Raw genomic sequence first — 9,727 nt, 5'->3', positions numbered from 1 at the left:
GCCGGTATCAGACAGTGACGCGCCGAATAGCGACAACGACGGGAATGTCAGCGGGGAGTCCCGCAGTGGCAGCAGAGCCGTCGCCGTCGCTGCCGAGGCGGAGCGGAGCCTTATCCCCTGCATGGGCAACCCGCTCACCCGCATCCCGTGTGGCTCGATCACCGTGAGGCTGGAGCAAACGACGCTGCTGCTTGGCACGGCCTCGGCCGGCGGCACCAGCTCCGGGAGCCTCGTTGCGAGCTTCCCCACGGCGACGCTCGCCTTCGCGGAGTGCCCCAGCGAGGGGGACACGGCGGTGAAGAAGGTGCTTGAGCTTCGCACGGAGAACGTGGAGCTGTTCCGCCCTGGCGCCGTGAAGGTGCTCATCCTCGGCTTTCGCGGGACCAATACGTTCGAGTTCTACTCCCGGCAGGTGTTTGGCGAGGGGGAGGTTGGCTTCATGCTGACGCTGCTCCAGTCGAACCCGTGGACCGGCAACCCGCGCTTTCAGGACTTTCAGGAGATGATTCAACTCGTGCGCTCCTTCACCGCGAAGAGCAACGCCGAGGTGTTCCACCACTTTGGGGCTCTCAGCCGGGATTGGTCCGCGGAGCTAAACTCGCCGTCCCCATCAAGCGCGGAGGAGGCTGCGCGACACAACGCCGACAGCCAGACCGCTGACAAGCGTTTCTTCAAGGCCCTGCGACATGTAAAGTTTTCCCCGCAGCTACGCTTTGGCGGCGATGTGGCCGTGAACGTCGATGTCATTCTTAATTGGCTTGGTATATCTGAGAAGATGCTGCCGCAAATTTTGCACATGCAGGCATGCGACCGACTGGAAGGCCTCTTGAATCGCATCGCGGAGAGAAACTGTAAGAGATTGTAAAGACTAGGAGTAAAGCATGAACATTATTCGATTTTGTCGCAGTATTTCTTTGCAGGAGGGGACGGAGAAGAAAGGAATAATAATAAGCACGGAACAGCGCGTATTGTAAAGGCCGAAGTGGGGTTGTGGGTGTTCTGAAACGACCGCAATGGGTCGGGCGGGTGCAGCAATGAAACCCATCAAGAAGTAGCTTAAAACGCAAAAAAAAAGGAGTGAAGCAGAAGCGAATTGTCACCCTTTTGGAATCTTTGGGGCCAAATATGTTGCCTTTTTTTTTTGTGGCAGCGGCCAAAGTTAACGTGAGGCTTTTCCCTTGCTTCCTTTTATTTATTTATTTATATATTTCTTCCACCTGTGTGTACAAAGGAGAAAGAGAGAAAAAGAACATGTGTCTTTTAGACACCCAGACTGTCATGGCAGCTATGCGCCAAGATGGAGGTGTGGTTCAAGCCGCGTCCCTTACGGCCTTCCCTCCCCGGAGGCGTTGCTGCAAACCCTACTTTTGTCGAGCCCCTTCCCCTCCTCTACGCCTCCTATATATGTAAGGTAATGGGGGTGCTGTTGATTTACTTTCCGTTTTTCTTTCTTCCTTTGGCTCTCTCGCGTATGTGCGTGCGCGTGTATGCGTGGATGAATGATAATGAATGATGCATGTGGAGGAAGGAGTGGCATGTCGACAGAGGTTGCAGGTGGGGCGTCGTCTCTGCTTGCGGCGACTTTAGAGTTGCCGCCCGTGAATGGAGAGGTGGACGGGGAGGAGACAAAAAGTGTGGAGGTGGAAGAGTTACGGCAGGAGCCAGTGGAGGAGGTGGAGGTTGTGGATTTTTTGGAGGAGGAGGAAGAGCAGCGGCAGCACCCGACACCGTGGGAACGTCTTTACGAAGAGGGTTTGAAAAGAGAGGCAAGACGGCAGGAGGTGTTCGAAAAGGCCACGGCGCATCGGGTGGCAAGAGCCTTGTTCGATCAGCAGTGCCTTACCGCGGGAAGGGGTAGCACGCACAGCTGGAAGAAGGACTTTGCTGAGCGACAGCAGCGATGGTTGGAGGAAAAGGAGGAACGTGTCCGACAGTTGCGGGAACTGGCAGAGGTGGCTGAGCTAAGACGGCTGCAGCCGCCCGCCATCAACGAGGTTTCCCAGCACATGGCAGCGAGGGCGGGGCACGAAGGCCCGATACGTGGGTGGGAGGCGCACTACGCTCGATACGCCATTCGATTTGCCGGGAATCCGTCCATTCCAACGCAGATGTTTCGGCCCAACATTAACTTAAACGCCCGGCATTCAGGGGAGAGTGACGTGGACATCGGCGAGCGCCTTTACTCGGAGGATATGGAGCGGCGACGACGACTTCACGAGCTGACTATAATGTACCGACAAAATGAACTCATCGATAGCTGCACAGGGAAGCCGTACTTTACGCCATCTTCGCCATGGAAGGCGGAGGCCGCACGGACGCGGAGGGGAGAGGCCCGCGCTCGCAGCGCTGCCAAGGCGGCGGAAATGCTGTACACAAAAGCGCAGGAGCAGCGGGAGCGGCGCGGCAAGCTGGTGGAGCGCACACACGATGAACACTCCTTCGCACCTGAGATATGTAGACTCTCACGTAAAATGGCTGAAAGGCGAAAAAAGCGTGAAAACCGACAAGAAGAAGTTGCGCCGCAGCCTTCGGCACCACGCGAAAGAATGTCCAGACTGAAGTTAGAAATGTTTCTTTCGCGCGAGGAGGCTTGCCTAGCGCGGAGACGACAGAAACTGGAGGAGGCCGAGCGACAACGCCTCGAGAAACAGCAAGAGGAGTGCACATTTGTCCCCCGCATTAACAAGCGAAGTGTGGAGATATTTGAGGGGTCTCAGCAGCGCTACAGCAGTTTGTCACCGCCACTTGAGACGACACGCCTGGACGCCGTCGGTGCGACACCGCCAGCGGAAGACGCCGAAATGTCTGGAGGAGAACATCTCCTAAACGCGGTCATGTCGCCGCTTCCGTACGACAACAGCTCGGCATCCGCGTCTTTTTTGAGTAACCTGGGCAGCGACGGCTCTCAGCTGATAAGTGAGTTTGAGCACAAAATGAAGGAGCTTTTAAACGAGTGGCGAAGCCTTGAGCGTGTTTGAGGGCATCTATTCTCTCCTTATCATTGCTTCTTCTTTTCATAGTTTGCAGCCTGCGTGAGGGCGTAGTTTTATTTATTGTTGTCATGCTGTTATTTTGTTTTCATTCCTTGATCTGTGTTTTTTTTTTCCTCCCTCCCCTTGAGCTGGTGTAGGAACTGCTGCTCCCTGTATTGAATATGTTGTTTTAATTTTGGTTGCGTGCCTATTTTTTGTCCTCACTTTTTTTTTCTATATTTTCAAATACCGTTTATCGAGCATTAATCGTGGCATGCGGGTATCTCCCTCTGGCAGCACCGCCGTGAGGGCGGCAGTGAGGCCGCTGCTGCGTCTGTACGCCTCTTCGCGAACACACGCGCTATTGCGGTCTCTTCACCAGTCTTTATTTTTCCCCCTTGTTATTTTTGCCTCTTATACCTCCCTCCCGCTTCTTCCGCCTGCTGTTTTTTTTTTGCCCTAGCAAAGAGTGGTTTAGGTGCGGGGGTAAATGACGATAAGGTGCCTCACTCGCCGTCGGGCGCAGTGGACGCCCACCGCTCTGACGGTTTCCGTGCGTCTGGTGAGGCGCAAACTCAGCCCTGACCGCACACGCGATGAGGAGATTCAGGACCGCCAAAATGCATTCGTGTGGCATGAAAAGCACATCTTTCGTCCACACCAGCACTTCACATACGACCCGTCCAGCTGGAGCCGCCCACTGGAGGAAAAGATGAAAGCGAAGAGGAAGTTGTCTCTCGTCGAGCGCTTGCGGGCCTTGGAGGAGCGGGAGGCCGAGGCAGCGCATGCCATCGAAGAGGCAAAGGGACCGGAGGAATTGCAGGAGTGCGCAGAGGACGTGGATTATTTTTACTCCATTCAGGAACCTAAAGGAAATGCCATTTCATTGCAAGCTCAGGTGGAACGGTTGAATGCCTTGCACGTCCTTCTTACAGCTCCGAGGCACCTTGATACTTCGTTGGTAAAAGTAGAACGTCTGCGGCACGAGTACAGGGAGCTGCTGCGGCTTGTATTTGAACGTGTCCGTGTGGCAGTCGTGGGAGAAACAATGACATTTGATGCGTTGCTGTATTCATGGTTTCTGCTACTCCAGGGTGCTCAGCCGCTTTTAGAGGCTCTGACTGAGGGAGAGGGACATGCGGGGAGTCGGCTTCACGACGTCATTGTCACCGTGCGTGATGCGCTTGACACGCTTCTACTGCACGCCATGAAGCGTATTGATGCGGAGGGCAAACTGGATCTAGTCCTGGAAGGCTGGGTGGAGCTGTTAGATGTGGTAACACATCCCTTTACCCGACAAGGCGAAAAGTTGAGGGGCAGTCAAAGAGCATCATGCCACGCTTTCAATGTAGGCGGCGAAGGACTGGAAAAAAAGGTGGCGGATCGAGCCATGACTGCACTAGCGGAACGCATGATCACAGATGACGGCAGTGAATTGCTTGATGCACAGCATCTGCACGCCCTCTTGCGCAGCATGGTACGCTGTTCCTGCGTGATGGAAGACGCATCTCTTCAGCGTGCGGCGCTGCTGACAAGAAAGGTGTTGGAAGGGATTCTTGCAACTCTCAAAGGGGTTGTGGCGCCTTCGCTTCCTCACTCGATGCAGCTCTCCCTCCTGGGCAGCTCAGCGCGGCGTGTTGCCTTTAATGCAGGTGAGTCAACCCGAGGGAGAGATGCGCCCCGCCAGGCGGTGTTAGACCCATGCGACCCACCAGGTGGCATAAAGAGCCCCGTAACAGCTGCTGATGAGGTGTCGCACGCCATGTGTGCGGGGATAGCTCTCCTGCGACAGGCACCTCGTGCCTCTCAGGTTACACAGGCAAAGGTGCTGGACGCCGTCGATTTGCTCTTGCTGATGCTGTCGTATGCGCCAAACTACGACCTTGGTTTGACCGAAACGGCCACGTTTGTCTGCGAAATGGTCGCTGGTGGGGTGCTGGACGTTGACACAGGGACGGTGGAGCGACACCTCCGCGCGGTGCTTTTGCTCTCTCGCTTGAAATTTTCTACCTGCAACAATCAGACCGTTTTGTCTCGACTGTTTCTCTTCCTCTGTAGCCTTGCCCCACCGGAGTCGTGCCCCGAGCTGACTCTTCGGGAGTGGAAACGGCTTTATGGAACTGTCATGCATCAGTTGCTCTCTTCTGTGCGTGCGGCTGCGTTGAGTGAACACTACGCTCGTGGGCACAACTCCCCCGCTACATGGGAAGAGCTTCTGGCATTCGGCCGGTATAGGGGTGCTCTGCCACTTTCATTGTGGCACGAAGCCTGTCAACGCTACTTTGAAAGTCCCGCCGTCCCGTTGTCCTCAAAGTGCGCGCGTGCCTTACTCTCACTAAGAGCTCGCTGCACACCTTCTGCTAGCGTCGGTTTCGCACAAAAGGCAAACCCTGCTTCACTCTGTGCGGCTCCGCTGGACTTTGATTCAGTACGGCTGCTCGCAAGACTCTTGCATGTTGTCCTGGGAGAGTGCGTTGCTGCCGAAGACCTCATGAATGAAGCTGCTGCGTGGGGTGCGGCGCAGGATGCTGCCGGCGATGACGAGGCACTTTCTGCCTTGCTACTTGCAGCACAAAGGTGTGTGCAGGAGAGACAGGCGTGCAAGCATGCCGTGATGACGTTCTCGTAAAAAAAAAAAACTGACAAGCAAATGCATTTTTCTTCTTTGTCTTTGTTGGCTTTTCTTGTCGCCATCGCTGCGGCTGAGGCGTCATGCGCCCCCCTCCCCCACTCCCTTCTTACTTCGCCTCTGGCGCTGCTTCCTGCAAATAAGCGCACAGCCGCTTTTGCTGGGCCCCGCCCTTCTGCCGTGCGTTTCTTTGTTATGTGGGATGCGGTCTCTTGGCTTTGCTGCATCCTCGTTCTCTTGGCGGGTAGAATAGCGATAGCAGGAAAAGTACTATATCAAAGCATTAGTTGTCTCAGAGACAAAAAAAAAACACAGCAACGAAAAGGAAAGAAATAAATTAAAAAAAACACACACACACATAAAGAAAAGATGCCCGCTGAGGTTATTTTGATGTTTGATGCTGCAGGGGTTCTTACGACTTCTCCCTATCCAGCGACGCGGCGACTTGCAGAGACGTTGATGCGGTGCGTCTTTGAGCGTGCGGGGGCGCACCACGTGGCGTTTGTGGGCAACGGCTCCCCCGCACTGCTGGCGCAGAACTACTCCAACCTCTACTCTCTCATTCGAAACTTCACGGAGAAGGTGCGGGGCACACGGTGCGCCTTCGAGCGACTGGAGCTGGGCGAGATCAACCGTGTACAGTTCGTTCCGTTGTACCACGCGGAGATGGACTTTATGTTGACAGCGCTCTCCAAGCAAAACATGGAGGAGCTGGAGTCCCTGCAAATCATGCACCCCACACGCGTGGCGCCCATACGGAACCGCTACCCACTCCTTGCGGACCCACTGGTGCAGGAGCTGCTGCGGGAGCTGATGGACCCCGAGGCGTACTTGTGCACAATCGAGAAGGTGACCCCCAGACGCAATGTGTTGAACCTTTTGCACTACCTGCGTATGAAGAGTCAGCAAGAGATTCGCCTTGTGGTGGTGACAAACACATGGGAGGTGGAGGGGCAGTACGCGCGCATGAGTAAGGCGATGTTGCACAGCATGAGCGAGATGAAGTGGTCCAACTTTCCCACCACCTGCCCGATTGACTACGGCGGCGGCAAAGGAAGGTCTTCGTTCGTCATCAATGGCCTCTTTGATTCCTTTGTGCAGAGTTACACCTTTCACAAACGCAAGCCGTTTCCCGACATCTTTTACCACGCCATTGAGGAGACAATGAAAAGCCGCATGCTGTCCAGAGAATCCTTCGCGTATGACGTCAAGCCGCACATCTTCTTGTTTGATGACGTCCTTGAGAACTGCGAAACCGCCCGCCATCTTTCGGACAGCCCCTTTGAGAGGGTCTACTACGTTGAGAATGGAGCGTATGACGTGTACGAGGATGTGCTGAGTGCACTGAATACGGTGGGTGAAGTCGATCCTTTTTGGGCAGATGTGGCGGCGGGGGTGCAAAAGGAAATGGCGCCGTTTTTTAAACCACCACGTGACGCAAATGGAAACCCGACGTCGTGGATCAACGAGGAGATGAATGACTACAACTCCAATCTACTATTTCTGCCTCCACCGTTCTGCTATGCCTGTGAGCCACGTGGATTGTTTGAGCCCAAAAAGTTTCTTGACGAGGATGATAAGGACGCCATCCTTTTCTACTGCGCACAGCACCTGCCACAGCTATTTCCCCTTGAGATTCCTAGCACTCACACGGAGAATTTGCAGCTTATGCGCAAGCCAGGCTTTGCTACTTCTTGTGGTCCCATTGTTTTTGAGCCGATGCGGGGAATTGGGTTCTTCAAGACGTACCGCATCACCCTTCGCACTGGCAGTTACGTGCTGCGTGTGCAACCCCGTGGACCTGTGCCGCACGGAACCCTTGACATCCGCACGGAGTATGAGATGATGCGGTACCTGTACCACAATTCCGATGTCCCCATTGCGAAGTGTTTACTCTACTGTGATTCCTATGCAGCGTGTGGTCATCGATTCTCGCTGCGTCGCTTTGTTGAGGGAGAGGTCATTACTGACATGCGGAAGCTCACTCAACCTCGAATTCAACGCCCGTATTCGTTGCGTCGCCAACACATCAACGTTGAGCTCAACCCCAACCTCTTCTTCATGAAGGCGGTGGAGATGCTGTCTCGAATTCACGCGACGCCGCCACCCCGCTTTCTCTCCCGGACGAGAGCGGAACGCATCAGTAGCGCCAGTGCTACAGGCAGCCCTGTCCACCCGCTAATAGAGATTATAAAGGACTTGGTGGTGCAGTACAAGGCTGTGGTGGGCACTGCAAAGCTACCGGATGGCTCATATGTGCTTCACTCCAAGAAAGTGGAGCTCTTATCAAAGGCGCTACTGGACCGCTTTGACGAAACACGGCTGGGGAATACGTCGATCCCGTTCCCGGAGCAGCTTGTGCTGATACACGGCGACTACAAGTTGCGAGATCTTCTCTTCTCCTACCGCTCCTTTGAGGGCAGGCACAAATACCCGGCGCAAATTATCGGAGTGATGAATTTTACCTCCGTTGCCACAGGTGACCCATTGGTTGACGTGGCCAGTTTGGCTCTTACAGCATTGCTTCCGCGTCCGGCTGGCATTTGTGATATGCCAATGAAAATGCGGTCATTGTTTCCCACACCAGGGTGGATACTGGACAGGTACTGCTGCGCCCGTGGGTACATGCAGACGATTACCAAAAAGAAGCGAGAGGCCATTTTTGCCGTGTATCTTGCCACCGCGTGCCTCCGGTACGCCGTCAACACGTTATCTGACCTTGGCGAGATATTTCAGGTGTATGACTGTATTCCGCTGGCGGAGTCAAGGAACTTGTCACTCGCTGAGCAGGTGTTGCAACAAGGGCTTCTTGTGATGGGAAAACGTCCCTCCCGGCTCTAAAGAAACGCGCAGTGTATAGCCCTACTAGTTGCCTAGCAAGCTTTTCTCTTCTTTCCTTCCAACTTATACATACATGCATCTGGCGCGCTACCAATGTCCTCGCTTCCCTGCTTTGCCGATGTGTGTTTTTGTTCCTCTGGGCATGAGCCCCTCCACACCGTGGATGGCAGCGAGGGCGCGCACCCACCCACTCGCATCCAACACTTCCTGTATGCGCGCGGCGGACCTCTCGCTCCCTGTTCCGCATGAGCAACAACAACGTGCTGCGAGGGTTGTGTAGAAAAGCCAAAAAGAAATTGGAGTACGCAAGCATTACAAAAAAAAAATGATTAAATCCTCAAGAAGGAACCAAACGAAGGAAACAAAAAAAAAAAACGACGGCGCGGCCCCGGCGAAGAAGGGAAAGGAAAAAAAATTAAAGGGGAAAAAAAACTTACTGAAGAGTATTTCTTTGATTGCAAAAAATGAGAAGAAAACGGGGGTGACGCGAATCAGTCGTCACGACGGGCAAAGCGGTAGCGGCCGCCCTAGTGGACACGGGCGACGCGACAAAACAAGGGAGGAGGGAAGCGCGCGTGAACCAACGAAATAGCAGCCACAAGAACAAAAAAAAGTGGCAATTTACAACAACACAACTCCGGTTGAAAATGCAGAAGAAGGTGAAAAAGGGCGCACCCATTGAGACTTACCCAACTAGGAACGCCAACGCTGGACTCTCTCCTTATCATTGTTGCCTTGGTGTCAAGGGTGCGGCCGGAACTTTTGTTTTTGTGTGTGTGTATTTGGTATCCTTATTTCTTGCTCGCATTTACGTTTTTCCACTCCTCTTCTTTCTCTTTTCTTCTCTCTCTCTCTCTCTCTCTCTCTCTATCCCCCTCTCTCGCTAGCTTTCACGGTTTTATTCCACTTCGAATTTCCGGCTTCAAGATCTAGTGGTGGAGTGGAGCTGACACATTTTCCGTCTTCTGTTTTTTTTTTGTTTTGTTTTTTGTTTTTTTTTTTCGTGTGTCTTTCTTTGCTTCTTCTTTCTCTTCGTCGGCCATGAGTTGTGGCTACAGTAGTGATACTGTGTGGGGAGCCGCAACCCTGCAAGTAGGCTGCGAAAAGGGGCGCCGCTCTATTTTTTTTCTTTGTTTTTCCTCTTCTTCCTCCACCTGACACTAGCATTCGTGCACTTGCGTATTTACTGTTTCGCGCAACCTGTATTCAGTTTTTCTTTCTCTTCTCCTTTTGTCCCCTCCCACACATAGGAAAAAAAAAACGATGTTTTATCTTTATTGGTAAG

General features: G+C 53.6%; 4 protein-coding genes across 4 annotated transcripts, besides 4 other annotated features; all 4 read left to right on the top strand.

The window, feature by feature from the left end:
* Positions 1-865, top strand: Tco025E_05788 (uncharacterized protein; the record flags this gene model as incomplete). The annotated part of the gene is made up of 1 exon (XM_029372679.1): positions 1-865. A coding segment is annotated over one exon (865 nt), but the record flags the coding sequence as incomplete, so codon positions are not given.
* Positions 866-1,187: 322 nt separating this feature from the next.
* Positions 1,188-1,213: a microsatellite.
* Positions 1,214-1,535: 322 nt separating this feature from the next.
* Tco025E_05787 (uncharacterized protein) lies at positions 1,536-2,978 on the top strand (the record flags this gene model as incomplete). Its single annotated transcript, XM_029372678.1, has 1 exon — positions 1,536-2,978. The coding sequence occupies one exon, from the start codon at positions 1,536-1,538 to the stop codon at positions 2,976-2,978; it is 1,443 nt and encodes a 480-aa protein (XP_029227245.1).
* Positions 2,979-3,462: 484 nt separating this feature from the next.
* Tco025E_05786 (uncharacterized protein) lies at positions 3,463-5,601 on the top strand (the record flags this gene model as incomplete). Its single annotated transcript, XM_029372677.1, has 1 exon — positions 3,463-5,601. The coding sequence occupies one exon, from the start codon at positions 3,463-3,465 to the stop codon at positions 5,599-5,601; it is 2,139 nt and encodes a 712-aa protein (XP_029227244.1).
* A 300-nt stretch (positions 5,602-5,901) lies between these two features.
* Positions 5,902-5,969: a microsatellite.
* A 1-nt stretch (position 5,970) lies between these two features.
* Tco025E_05785 (transferase) lies at positions 5,971-8,442 on the top strand (the record flags this gene model as incomplete). Its single annotated transcript, XM_029372676.1, has 1 exon — positions 5,971-8,442. One exon carries the CDS (start codon positions 5,971-5,973, stop codon positions 8,440-8,442), a length of 2,472 nt encoding a protein of 823 aa, XP_029227243.1.
* Positions 8,443-9,284: 842 nt separating this feature from the next.
* Positions 9,285-9,311: a microsatellite.
* A 92-nt stretch (positions 9,312-9,403) lies between these two features.
* Positions 9,404-9,479: a sequence feature (GA-rich).
* Between the last annotated feature and the right edge of the window lie 248 nt (positions 9,480-9,727).

This window comes from Trypanosoma conorhini (assembly GCF_003719485.1).
Source record: "Trypanosoma conorhini strain 025E chromosome Unknown Tco_14.4_contig_00354, whole genome shotgun sequence".
Lineage (NCBI taxonomy): Eukaryota > Euglenozoa > Kinetoplastea > Trypanosomatida > Trypanosomatidae > Trypanosoma > Trypanosoma conorhini.
Note: the sequence above shows the minus strand (reverse complement) of the source record. Positions and strands in the feature narration are given on the sequence as shown.